This window comes from Crinia signifera, chromosome 4 (genome assembly GCF_055691185.1).
Source record: "Crinia signifera chromosome 4, ASM5569118v1, whole genome shotgun sequence".
Classification (NCBI taxonomy): Eukaryota; Metazoa; Chordata; class Amphibia; order Anura; family Myobatrachidae; genus Crinia; species Crinia signifera.
Window position 1 is genome coordinate 16979910 of NC_139220.1, and position 14941 is coordinate 16994850.

The 14941-nt window shown below is 43.8% G+C and overlaps 1 protein-coding gene across 4 annotated transcripts in view; it reads left to right on the forward strand.

Moving 5' to 3' along the window:
• Nucleotides 1–14941, forward strand: part of MPPED1 (metallophosphoesterase domain containing 1) — a 51415-nt gene that overhangs the window by 23017 nt on the left and 13457 nt on the right. For all 4 annotated transcript variants that reach the window (XM_083181255.1, XM_083181253.1, XM_083181254.1 and 1 more), the window contains exons 2-3: nt 1640–1908; nt 12695–12876. In XM_083181255.1, coding sequence (XP_083037381.1) covers nt 1757–1908; nt 12695–12876 — 334 coding nt within the window. In that variant the 5' untranslated portion in view covers nt 1640–1756. The remainder of the gene's footprint in view (nt 1–1639; nt 1909–12694; nt 12877–14941) is intronic.

Below are 14941 nucleotides of genomic sequence, written 5' to 3' on the forward strand. Positions count from 1 at the left end.
GTATGAAAAGGTCGTAGGACGCGTACCGCCGCCCCTCGCGGTCTCGCTGCGCTCGCCACGCTTCGGGTTGGCGTTGATATTGGGGGTGGTACACAGTGAAAAATGACAGTTTGGGGCCAATTAACATGTTTCATACTAATTTGGATGCATTTAAGATCAAAAACGTATGCCATCGCATCGGATGCTATCGTATGGCATCCGATGCGATCGCATATACGATTTTTGACCAAAAATGCTGAAAAGTCGGTAAAAATCGCATCGCATCGTATGCCACTACATATGGTACCTATTCTGCTTCCCCACCCTACGCGTTTCATCTTAAAACAACTTCCTCAGGGGAAGATTGGGAGATGTGTGCAGAAATCAGACCTCAAATACTCTGGAAATGATGTGGGTGTGCATGATGACCTCAGTAACTTGTAGTCTGTCTTAGGAACAGAAATTATACTGTATTCCTGTTATTCCTTAAAGAACAAGGCTGGAGAGAGGAGTAAGGCTGTTGGTGGCAGCAGTCTGTTTTTAGTGACCTCAAAACAGAAAAGGTTTGGAAATAGTACTGTACAGTGTAACACAAAAATGCTGATTTATATTACTTTCTGGTAGACTTTAGGCAAAACATGTTTTTTTTTTTCTCAATATTAGTAAATGACTTGAGGTGTTATAGGAACTTTCGAAAAAATATGGCAGCAGCCATGGGTAACCAAGAAACTACGCCAAATAAATAAATATACTTATCTTAAATTTTCATTTTGAAGAGTGGCGCTTTCTCTCTTTAGGACCATGCAGCGCACGGCTGCTGTGTAGATGTATTTCTTTTCCACTTTCTGCAATTAATTACCGCCTGCGTGTTTTGTATAGATAGACGCATTTGTTTTATTTGCTGAAAAAAAAATCACAACTTTTTTGGAAAAAAAATTTTGTCGCCAGAAATAATGACATTTTAAATTACTTCGTCCATGCGAGCACTTCTAAAGGTAAAACTTCGTTTTACAAAAAAAATAAAATAAAAAAAAGCAAAAAATGCCTCAATTAAAAATCTGGAACGTTTTCTAGCGTCTGACGGTAATTATGTCTGCCGGAGGAAAAAAAAAAAAGTACCTTCTGTTGTAAAATACAAAGCTCTGTCATTTAAGTGCTGCTTTTTAGCAAAATGTAAAGGCTTGTAGCTTGTCATGTGTGGGCACGTAAATTAATTTTCGTTTTTATCTCAGCTGGGGAAAAAAACACCCATTAATACAAAGGAATATGGGGAAATGTAATGTTTATAGTTATTAACGCTTAATAAAGGATTCTGATTTTTTTTTTTTCAGGAATTAATTACATTTTTTATTTTTTAATATGCTCTTCAAGGCCTTATATATTAACTCTTTCTTTATTTTCTTTTTTAAACATAGCTCCTACATCCAAGTCTTGGAGTCCTTGCTGACAACTAATGGGTTAACGTTAATTTGCTTGGGATAATAACAATGTACATGCCAATCTTACTGATTTCTTGGAAATCCAGCACCCTTAAATGTGGCAATCAGCCTCCTCTGTTGCCAATAACACCCCCCATTTCTCACCCTTCTTTGATTCATCACACGTATTATGTGTGAAACAGTTACTGTACATTTTCTTCCATGTGTTTTTTTTTTTTTAGGATTTCAAAAAGGGGAGTGCATTGTTGGATGAATAAGATGACACACTTGTCTCTCATCGGGGTGGGAAGATAGCAGGGATGATCGTATGAAAATAAAACCAGCACCACACTGCAACAATGGCATACACCCACTCGCACATTATGGCATCAAGAAGGCACCCTCCAAGTAGAGTGATAATTGAACTCGACGAATACAGCTCGAATCCAACACAAGCTTTCACCTTCTACAATATCAATCAGGGGCGATTCCAGCCGCCTCATGTTCAAATGTGAGTACCGCTTTACCACTTGAGTGTCTGGTATCATTTTAGTCATGGGAGCAGTATGCCAATCAGGCAATTACAAAATATACTATTACAATATTTAAAGTAGAATTTCAAAAATCTTTAGAAATATTCAAAATTTCAAATATTTATTTATATGTATTTTGCAATGTCCTTGTTAAAAAAAAATATCAGTTGGCAGTCGACTACTCATTTGTAGAAATTAATATTTCTATTCAAAAAAAATTCTCTTGAACTGGTATTTCAGAAAACATGGTCCTGTACTTTTTTCTGATATGTATTACAAACTTTCCGTATATTTATTTCAGGTTGTTTTTTTTTTCATCATGAGCTACATTTGTTGAATTTTCTGTCATTTAATATAAGGCAATTTACGTAATCATTACACTTATTAATTAACCCTTTCAGTGCCAAGGGAATTTGTCAAACTAGGTGTGAAAATTGTCAAGCAAACATTTTTATTCATCATAATGACCGGTAATGTTTACCTTATATAGGAACTCTGATCTTATTTTTCAAAACATTTTTTATTTGAATTTATATAACAAATGTGAGCAACACTGGCATTTTTAATAGATATTTTGCACATTTCTCACAGAGATGTTGGCACTTAAAAAGGTATAAAATATAGACTGAGAGTTTTTAGTAAAAATATTAACAAAAAAAAAATTTGATGCAACTAATTAAGAAAGAGGAGAATAGTTTAGGAACACACAGTATTTTATACTTAATACCTGTCTTTGTTATCCGTTCAGCTGTCTAGTGCTAAGGGTAATTTTGTTGAAACCGTAAGCTACTGAATCTTAAAATGTAAAATCATCGCCTGACAAAGTAAGGAATTATTTTTACGGTAGATTTGAAAAATATTTAGTACACTCCATAAATATCTTTGAGTGCTGCAGTGATAAATAAGGAATGAAGTGGAACTTATGTCTTCTTGTCTTTGAAGATGAAAAGCAAAACGATCTATATAAAAGTAAATCAAACCAGTATAAATCTCTATATATTATCTAGAATTCATTCTTTTTCAAAAAGAAAAAAAAAATCTACGGACATTTAAGCATTTTTGTTTTTCGCACTACTACGGGAAGCATTACTTTTAAAACAAGGTTTATTTATGCTTGTACTGGATATGCATCTTATATTTTGTTTATTACATTTATATTTAGTCTAATATTTATCGTTCAACTTAGTTGGTAAATTTGCAGAATTAACAGGCTGGGATCTCTGGTGGAAATAATACATTTGACGGATTTAAAAGTTTTACTTAACTTTTCTGTGCTATGGCAAGTAATTCTAGAGAGGCTTATCGTTGGAATATTAGTCTTTGCTTGGGTTTTTGAGACTATTAAAAGGACCTGTCGACTTATTTGGCCTGTTTTTTCTTCTATGAAAGAAATCTGATGTACTGTATTGTAACACTACAACATATTGTAAATATTAAGATGAAATGCCATTAAACGTAATACTATAGAGAATATGCCAACAAAGATAATCATTTTATCAGAATCTGAAATCTCCGTGTAAAATTGTGGTCAATGAGAGATCATTGCCTAAGAGATGTATTTTTTTGCGCAGCTCTGTTCCAGAAACATAAATTGAAATTCATTTCTACAATTTATGGAAACATTTCAGCAATAAAATTTTCGATAAAGTACAAATTTTGTAGTGTTTGTAATTTCTGCAGTGCCGCATAGCTCTACTAAACGCTCGGTACATTTATTTTTAGCACAAATAGCATTTAAGTAGAGTAAAGTAGAGTTTAAATTGAATTTTGAAATTGTGTAAAAATTCTTTCAAATATGATGGTGAAGCTTATGTTGCCCTTCTCAAGTCTTACAGAGACTCTAGGTGTGCAGTTAGTACATTACCCAGGGTGCCGGAGCAATGTGAAATATAAATATGTTGCCTTTGTTATTGTTATGCCAAGTGTAGGAACAACTTGTTGGGGGAAATTTACTAAGATGGGAGTTCTGTTTTACATGGGATGTTGCTATGGGTAACCAATTAGAATCTACTTTTTTATTTAGCACCTTCTACAAGTTAATAGATTGTATCTGGTTGGTTGCCGATAGCAATATCCCATGTGAAACATCTTAGTAAATTTCCTCAGTTGAGTCAAAGGCAGATTTTTTTTTTTTACAGTAAATTGTTTCCTCAAATTTCCTAAAAGTCCCTAAAATTGTCAGTGATCAGCACAAGGTAGAAAGACTTCAGATAGGTAGAGTATACCATGTGGACAGTTGGGAAACAAGTCAGCAACTACAATTTGAGGTAGATGACCAGGAAAAGTTTAGTGCAGGAGCTCAGGCTCATTGGTCAGTGACAATGCAAGGGTACGCAACCAATGATCGAATAAAGTCAATATTACCATGCAGGAATGTTTGGGGTATTTCTTTGAGATGGACTCTGTGCATGCTCACAAGAGCAGGGATGTGGTCTACTCAGCAGCTGGTTGGGTTCTGCCCTTCTTGTCCCGGAACACACTAGCAACAGCTATTGTTTGTGCCGGCGGTAGTTATCATCTAAGTGAACGCCAATTGTAGTGGCAATCACTATATGATTATGATTATGGCACAGTTACACTACTAAAGTATTATTCTAGTATGACGGAGGAATAAGAAGGATTGAATATAAGCAAAAAGTAGGTGAAAGTAGGGAACTTACTTAAAGGTCTCAAGATCAGATCTTGAACATGACAAACTACATTATGTCAAAGCCAGAGGTGGAACTTCCATTGGTGCAGCAAGTGCATTGCATCTGGGCCCCCTAAGGACTAAGAGGCCCACTGCTGTGTGGCATATTGGGAACTTGGGTTGGACTGGAGGTGGGAGGCCTAATTTCTATTTTTGCACCTGGGCCAACCACTCACAAGCTCCACTACTGGTCAGGGCACAAGTATGTTCTAAATGAAGGCCTAGAGTGGCACCTGCAATTGGGCCCTCCATGACACACAAAGCAGGTTATTCTGTTCCAATTGCAAGGACCGTACATTCACACGGGAACTGATGTTTTGCGTATGCGCATGCCTTAGATGTGCATGTGCCTTCCACATCATTCGATAATTGGCGACCATCGAATGATGTGGGTGTTCCCCCACAGCCTGTTTATATGAAACATCTATTCACATCCCCTGCATAGGAATGCGGCGTGCAAGGGGGGGGGGGGGGGCATGCGTATCGGCATTCACAGACCAGCGTCTGGTGGACTCACGAGGTGGACTAGCAGCCTTGCGAATCAACCAGAATAAGGTCCAAAGCAGATGTAAGGCTTCTCGGAACCAGAGGCAAAACTTCAACCTACTCCCCCCCCCAACCCCACACTGCCCCCAATACCCACTTTCCATTCCCTCAAGTAAAAGTGTGGAGGTGGCATCTTATAATTTCCTCAGCCATCACCTGCATTAATTACAACAAGAATTTCTTCCTAATACAGTAAATAGCCATAACATTGTGAAACACAGACTCACAAAATCTTGGCAATGTAATGGTAGAGCCAGCCTCCCTTATACAGTCCTACTCCTTTACGATTCTGGTTATTGCTCTATTGCAGGGTCCTCAAACTATTCTGCTCTGGGACCCCATCAGACAATACAAATAATGACTGGACCCCAGCAAGTTACTGCAGAAGGTCGTCACATCACATGTGTAGTCAGCAGACAGCACCTACATGGCAGCATTGTGGAGGCACAGAGTGATGGGAGGAGTCTAATATACCATAACCCATCACATCACACGTGTAGTCAGCAGACCGCACATACATGGCAGCATTGTGGAGGCACAGAGTGATGGGAGGAGTCTAATATACCATAACCCATCACGTCACACTTGTAGTCAGCAGACAGCACATACATAGCAGCATTGTGGAGGCACAGAGTGATGGGAGGAGTCTAATATACCATAACCCATCACATCACACATGTAGTCAGCAGACCGCACATACATGGCAGCATTGTGGAGGCACAGAGTGATGGGAGGAGTCTAATATACCATAACCCATCACGTCACACGTGTAGTCAGCAGACAGCACATACATTGCAGCATTGTGGAGGCACAGAGTGATGGGAGGAGTCTAATATACCATAACCCATCACATCACACGTGTAGTCAGCAGACAGCACATACATAGCAGCATTGTGGAGGCACAGAGTGATGGGAGGAGTCTAATATGCCATAACCCATCACATCACACGTGTAGTCAGCAGACAGCACATACATGGCAGCATTGTGGAGGCACAGAGTGATGGGAGGAGTCTAATATACCATAACCCATCACATCACACGTGTAGTCAGCAGACCGCACATACATTGCAGCATTGTGGAGGCACAGAGTGATGGGAGGAGTCTAATATACCATAACCCATCACATGACACGTGTAGTCAGCAGGCAGCACATACATGGCAGCATTGTGGAGGCACAGAGTGATGGGAGGAGTCTGATATACCATAACCCATCACATCACACGTGTAGTCAGCAGACAGCACATACATGGCAGAATTGTGGAGACACAGAGTGATGGGAGGAGTCTGATATACCATAACCCATCACGTCACACGTGTAGTCAGCAGACAGCACATACATGGCAGCATTGTGGAGGCACAGAGTGATGGGAGGAGTCTAATATACCATAACCCATCACGTCACACGTGTAGTCAGCAAACCGCACATACATGGCAGCATTGTGGGGGCACAGAGTGATGGGAGGAGTCTAATATACCATAACCCATCACATCACAAGTGTAGGCAGCAGACAGCAGATACATGGCAGCATTGTGGGGGCACAGAGTGATGGGAGGAGTCTAATATACCATAACCCATCACATCACATGTGTAGTCAGCAGACAGCACATACATGGCAGCATTGTGGAGGCACAGAGTGATGGGAGGAGTTTAATATACCATAACCCATCACATCACATGTGTAGTCAGTAGACAGCACATACATGGCAGCATTGTGGAGGCACAGAGTGATGGGAGGAGTCTAATATACCATAACCCATCACATCACATGTGTAGTCAGCAGACAGCACATACATGGCAGCATTGTGGAGGCACAGAGTGATGGGAGGAGTCTAATATACCATAACCCTTCACATCACATGTGTAGTCAGCAGACAGCACATACATGGCAGCATTGTGGAGGCACAGAGTGATGGGAGGAGTCTAATATACCATAACCCATCACATGTGCAGTCAGCAGACAGCACATACATGGCAGCATTGTGGAGGCAGAGTGATGGGAGGAGTCTAATATACCATAACCCATCACATGTGTAGTCAGCAGACAGCACATACATGGCAGCATTGTGGGGGCACAGAGTGATGGGAGGAGTCTAATATACCATAACCAATCACATGCACTAAAATTATTAATTGTTACTAGCTTGGTGAGGCAGGACCATGGATTGAAGTTGGGTGCTTGGTTTGTATCAAAGTAAACTAGACCAAGATTAGACCTCATGATAGTCAAAGTGGGTGGTCCTCTCCTTTATAAGGGGGCTCTGTTTTTTTTGTAGACTGACTATTCACTCTCTAATGATTGTCCATTGGTGGCTGACCACTCCCCTTAAGCATGGGCTACTATCACCGCATTCCCAAGGGAAACCCTTCATGCCACAGTCCGACACTGGGCAACACGCTGCACCACTGTCCACAGCATGATAACAAAATTATGCAAAATTCAGTGTGATGTCATGAATATAATTTACTTTTTTATGGGTTTGGTATATTGTATCCACCTGTGACATCAACATTGGCAATGTCTTTATGGGAAAGTATACAGGATAGTACTGTTGACATGGACACCATGCTGAAATACATTTCACAGGTGTGTCTTAACTGTAACCCTAATGTTGACATTTTCACTCTGTCGACATGTCATATGTTAGCAGTTTTATCTGTGTCAATGTCGGCATTATGAATGCCAGCATAGTGATTGTCAACTATGTGATTACATGCCCACTTTTATAACCTATATTAGAGCTGCTTAATCTATTACTATGGACACAGCACCAACTTACGGTATTACCAAACATCTCCCCACTAAGATAGGTTACAGCCCTGCTTTTTGCTTTACCCAATACATATAAATGTTACTGCCGTCGGCAGTGGTAACCCTATTTAACAATTATTTTGGCCACCATACTGGTTCTGTGAAAGTGTAAAGATTTTATAAGAAGATGCGGCCACCATCTATGGTTATTATGGGCATTGTCAGGATGGCGATAATCCTAAAGCTCCACCTCATCCCTCACTGCTTGAATCCACGCCCCTCCCCCACACTGCACCTAGCTCCAGCACCTACAGTGTGTGGCTAGTTACTGGCTAGTTACTCTAAAATGAGCTCTGTCTGACAAATCTCTCAATGAGCGAAATTCTTGTTATCACTCATTACCAATGACAAATGAAGCTTCAGCCAATCAGCTTCTAACTGTCATGTTTGAAAAAGTACAGTTAGGAGCTGTCCTATGTGCCTCCCCTCCTCTCCCACCTCTCATTCGTCCTTTCTCTCATCCCTCCCTTGGACCAAAACATGTATCCCCTGCTTCAGATGCCATGTGCAGATGTATAGGTAGCTGAATGGATAGATAGACCTACCTAAAACCATTGTGATGTCCCTGACAGCACATAAGACGTGATGGCTCCTCTCTGGGCCAGCAACCCCCCAGCTCGATGCACCCTTCCTTGGTGTACCGAGCTGTATATTTTGTTGATGTTTTATGAATGGAACACATAACCCACAAGCTCACCAGATAGATACGCCGGCTCCCTGTCACAGTGAATTAGCATCTCCCCAGCTATACAGGTTGCAGCCAAGTTGCTTCTCGGCCTTATTAATAAAATCCCTACAGAAGATTTATTGAACTCTTGGTAGGTGCAACGTAGAAAAAAAAAAACAGGTTAATTTTCTTATAGAAGCTGTAATTAACCTTGTCAGTGCCTCTGATACTGGGGATTCACACTAATTAAAACCTAGCGCACTTTGTGGTAAACTGAGTAAATCATCACCAATTATATATTGAATTTGAGCCTCTTCATCAACAGCCTCTTGTTAAACGCTGGCTTCTGCTATTATCTGTGAATTAATGCTTTCATATGCTGAGAGACTAATGATTTGACTGGGGGGAGGGGGAGATGGGGGATGGGATTGCGCCTCACAGTATTTGTAGAGTGTTTCAAGCAAATTCATGACTGTGTAAAGATGAATATTCTATAGCGTTGCTGCAAATATATTATCTTCCGCGATGATCCGGATTTTGCTATGAATATGAATTTAGGTGCTTGAGTTATGTCATGGTTGCATGCAAGTTTATAATTCCAATTCAAAATGGCTGCCCACTATGTTCATGAATATTGGTCATTGCACATAAAATGGCTACTTTCAATATGCAGGGCTGGTAACAGATACCTTAGGGGCCCACTACACTCATGTCTTTAGGGCCCCTGTTGGTTTATTTTAACATATGGAGGCACTGGGACATTTGGATTGTGAATAATGGAAGGAGGGGTGGCACAGGATCGTGCAGGGAGGTTATGTTTAAAAAAAAATGTATTTCCAAGAATGGGTGGGTTGGAGCCTCAACGTTTTGCTTTGCCCATGGCCTCTACAACATACCTCCCAACCATCCGGATTTTAAAGGGACAGTCCTTCTTTTAAGACATTGTCCTGCTGTCATACCCAAGGGCTCACAGTGCAGCATTTCTTGTGAGGCCAGACCCCATTACATGTAAGGCCATGTACCCTAATTCTGGGCACCCACAAGGGTTCTACTATAACCTGATAAAGGTTGGTAGGTATGCTACAATGCTGGGGACCTCCATCCCTCCCCAGTAGGTGTCCGTCGCCGACCATTGTCTCTTCATCAGTGGATCTCTCCTGCCTCATCCCATCAGTCTCTCTAGAATCATCCTTGCCAGCGTTGCTCAAGCCTCAACTGCCATCTCTCTAGCCTCATCCTCGCTTCGTCACCATCCCTGCCGTGTCTCTCCAGCCATATCCATCTCCCATCTTTCCTTTGCTTATTTGTCTCATCTCCTCTGTGTCTCTACACTGTGTGTCCAAGCCTCTCTACCCGATCTCTCAGCCTCACCCCTCTTCAGTGTTTTTCAGCGTCACCCCTCATATTACAAAACTGTATCTACCTGTGTCTCTTGGCCTCATCACCTGTGTCTCCCAAGCTCTGTGTCTCCAGCTCCAGACCCCTAACCTGTGTCTCTTGGCCTCATTATCCTGTGTCGCCCAAGCTCTGTGTCTCCAGCTCCAGACCCCTAACCTGTGTCTCTCCAGCCCATCCCATGTGTCTCCCAAGCTCTGTGTCTCTAGCTACAGACCCCTAACCTGTGTCTCTCCAGCCCATCCCATGTGTCTCCCAAGCTCTGTGTCTCCATTTTCAGACCCCTAACCTGTGTCTCTCCAGCCCATCCCATGTGTCTCCCAAGCTCTGTGTCTCTAGCTCCAGAACCCTAACCTGTGTCTCTCCAGCCCATCCCCCTTTGTCTCCTAAGCTCTATGTCTCCAGCTCCTGGGTGATGCCGCGACCCCAACTCCAGGGGTAGGGAGGGGGATCGATTGATGAGGTAGCGGGTGCCTAGTTAATCCGTAGGGGGGGGGGGGGGGAGTTGCGGCGGCCGGCGGTGACACTCACCTCCATGGGGGGGGGGGGGAACCTGCTGCAAACTGGCACCCTCCAGTGGCCGGCACCCTAGGCAAATGCCTAGAGCTGCCTAGTGGTGGCGCCAGCCTTGTGTATGTGTGTATATATATATATATATATATATTATTTTGTATCTATACAAGCATGGGCCTGCAGATACAGCATGCAAGAATTTCTTGTGGATCTGCAGTAAAATTGACACCAATTTAAACTTTCTTGAGTAAAACATCTCCACTCTGTGCATTCTGGGACAGACTGCTGAACGCTGCAGTTTAAAAAATATGTAAAATTTACTATTGTCAGACTACAAAGGGATGTGTTCATCTAGCCAGGCGAATATTCCCCTGTGACGCTTCCCTGCTGTTCTCAGATTCCATACCCTGCAAATCCCAGGGGAGCTAATTATTACCAATGTGTAAGTATTGTATAAAATGGTATAGGCGCTGACTGAGACAAAGCAAAAGTTGCACTGGGCAAGTGAGCTGCTGTCTGATGCTTGGCCCAATCTTTTAGTCAGAATACTGTGTTTTGGGTTTGCGCATTACAATTCCTATCAGCTCTCTGGATCTTAGTGCAACCGTGCACTAAAGGGGGAATCTCAGTTGCCTAGAACCAGTGGTGTAGCTAGGTGTAGTAGGTGAGGCTCCTGCGCAGTGAAAAGTGGGCGCGGCCCAACATTATACCACACTATATATTGAGCATACACACTGAGCGATATAGGCGATATATCGGTCTGATTTACCAGATCCGATGGTATATCGCGTAGTTTATCATTTTTCTTCTGGGCTTTGTGTTATTCCCAATCATTGTCATTTCTGGAATAAGGTCACTTAGGGGGGGGGGGGGGGCAAATCACCCCGGCCAATATTTCCACCAGGAAATATCGTCCGTTTCCGACAAGAATAGGTAGAATTTAGTCTGATCTGTTTTTTGAACTGTCTGATTCCGACTAGTGAGAAAGTCCGTGGATCGGCAAAAAATGGGCGCCGAGAGTTGAAAATGGCCGTGGATGGAACAAGCCAGCGTCCTTTTTTTGACAATGCAGATTCCAATTTGAATAAAGTCGAATCTTGGCCTCCCTAAGAGAAGGTGGCGAGGCCATATTGAGAGGGCATGGGTTGTTAGGTCGACATGGGCACCATATAAGCGTACCCCCCCCCCCTCCCTCGCATGGCTCGCTGTCCTCGGCACACTATTTTATTCTCCCTCTATGCACTGAGATGGTAAAATATGTAGATTGTTTTTTAAAAAACTCATGTCAACCTTTTGCTTATGGCAACCTTTTAACCATTCTGACATTATGCATGTTGACCGTTTCTATGTGTCAACCCTTTGACTGGCGACCAATAGTGGTCGACCTTTTGACTGTCAACCTAGACACAATAGATACAATGATAAAACCACTAGGCATTACCCTGAGAACACAGGTGTGTGGATGGCTACTCGGGGTGTGTGGCTGACGGAACATTTTGTCAGCGCCTGCCCCAAATTCGTCCATCTCTGGACAAGATAAAAGTCAGTTTAGACCATGGGTCTTCAAACTGCGGCCCTCCAGATGTTGTGAAACTACAAATCCCAGCATGCCTTGCCACAGTTTTAACATTCCCTTATAGCAAAACTGTGGCCAGGCCTGCTGGGATTTGTAGTTTTTTCAACATCTGGAGGGCCGCAGTTTGAAGACCCATGGTTTAGACCATGAAATGATTTTCGCCCATGCGTCCGCATGCCAGGGGTTGTTCGGTCGGGCTGTGGGAATGTCCCAACCAAAATCAGGGTGGCTGCACAAATATTGGGGCGCTTTCTTAAGTAACCCCTCAACTGGCAGGGATACTATGAAGCTTTCCTGATTTTGCAGATGAGCCAATAACTTTGCTTTTCAGTTCTCACCTGATTGACCCTTCCCAGTCATACTCCACAAATGTATCTTATATATATATATATAGGTTAGAGTTTTTTCTTTAACTTAAATTTAGGGATGAGTCGCTGAAACCTGTTTCCATAGTTATATCATTATATTGTGTAGGGATGAGGATCCTCAATGCCCAGCGTTAACCTTCATCTGCTCCATTGTCACATTAACTGCAATAAATATAACTGTGTATTCTGCCTCCTACCAGGGTGGATCCTGTACCCCACGACGCCCCCAAACCGCCCGGCTTCACCCGATTCGTCTGCATCTCCGACACACATTCAAGAACTGATCTCATCCAAATGCCATACGGAGATGTCTTAATTCACGCCGGAGATTTTACAGAGCTCGGGCTTCCTAGTGAGGTGAAGAAATTTAATGACTGGCTGGGTGAGTGAGAACGAAGGGCGCTCATGTTAGGAGGGGGATGTAGATTAGCTTCTTCTTCAGCCAAATCGAGGATTCTCATACAGGCTTAAAGTGACTCCTATAGATGTTGTTTCAAGAGTAGCCTTGGGGTCAACCTGGACCAAGTAAAAGGCGGCATGTTTCTCCAAGCCTATTCTCATGGTATCAGCTGTCCACGGTTTCCTGGCCAATGGCAGGGGTGGCCAAACCTGTCCTCAAGATCTACCAACAGTCCATGTATCTCAGGCCACCTGTGGATGTTTAGTAGGAATGAATGCAGCAGGTTTGAAAATGTGACAGTTAGTAATGACTACAGCTGTGCACCAGCTAGGTGGTCTGGGAAATGTGACAGTTAGTAATGACTGCACCTATGCACCAGCCAGTGGCGTAACTAAGTTTTGGGCACCCCCCCCACCGTTAGGGGGGGGGGCGCCCGCCCCGCCAAGCACCCCCAATCCCCCGCCGCCCATACAACCCCCCCCCCCCCAATCCCCTGCAGCCTTACCTATCGCGCTGGTCCTGGCGGCTTCGTTCTTCTTCTGCTGAGGACCACCACAAAATGGCCGCCCCCATACAGCAGGCAGTTTCAGAGAACTTTGTGCTATATGGGGGCGGCCATTTTGGGGTGGTCCTCAGCAGAAGAACGGAGCCGCCGGGACCAGCGGGGGATTGGGGTGGGGTGTAACTATAGCACCGCAGCCCCCGGCGCCCCCACATGCACAGCGCCCCCCCGCGGTGGCGGGGGCTGCAGTGCTATAGTTACGCCGCTGGCACCAGCTAGGTGGTCTGGGAAATGTGACAGTTAGTAATGACTACAGATGTGCACCAGCTAGGTGATCTGGAAAACGTGGACCGTTGGTAGATCTCGAGGACTGGTTTGACCACCCTTGGCCTATGGGCTACACATGGATCATCATGAATGACCAAACCTTGGATCAGGCTCCTTTAATCATGATAGAACATCGTGTAGGCTGATGACCACATGTTCCTGTGTGTGGTGTCACAGTAATATGGACCCCTTATTGCCCACTTATTCAGCTCATCCATCCTAATTAGCCCATTACCAAATTGGGCAATGGACAGCTGGATAGTTGGGCCCCAGCGATGTATCACTAATTGCACATTTTGCTGCTCAGTTTGCCGCTTTGAACCACAGTTTGCAAAATTTTTGTCAAAGACGTAAACAATGATACTAGATCCAGCAGGATCACAGCTTCATGTCCCATATACTGTCTCAGAGCAACCCCAACGTTCATTACAGCTTTACATTTATCTTCTAAAATACTACTCATTGAAACCTAATGCATGTGTTATATAGCCCGTAAGGGTCAGGGGATGTCTAGGGCCTCATAGGTTCTGTTTCTACAATGTTTTTGTTTTCACTACATTGATCTATGTGAGCTACACAATGCTATAGACCTATTGTATCCAAGCAGCATGATAGAGTCTACTGGGTCCAGTGGTATCAGGTGATGTGAATTCCAGTAGGCTAACTTCTATACCTTACCTGTAACCTCTAACCCTCCCCTCACAGTCTCACCCTTACCCCTCCCCAGTCCCCCCACAGCCTAAGTGTAACCCCTCCCCCCACAGCCTAAGTGTAACCCCCCCCCAGCCTAAACCTAACCCTCTCCCCACAGCCTAACCCTATCTATACACCCAAAACTCAACCCTTATGTCGGCTCAGAGGTGTGAGATGATATGAAGTTCAAGTATGCTAACCTCTATACCTTACCTGTAGTCTAATCCTCTCCCCCACAGACAAACCCTACCCCCACAGCCTAGCCCTGACCATTCCCTCACAGCCTAGCCCTAACCCCCCCCCCCCCCACAGACTAACCCTGACCATTCCCCCACAGGCTACCCCTAACCCCCCCCCCCCACAGACTAACCTCCCTCCACAGCCTAGCCCTTACCATTCCCCCACAGCCTAGTCCTAACCTCCCCCCCCACAGACTAACCTCCAACCACAGCCTAGCCCTGACCATTCCCCCACAGGCTACCCCTAACCCCCCCACAGACTAACCTCCCTCCACAGCCTAGCCCT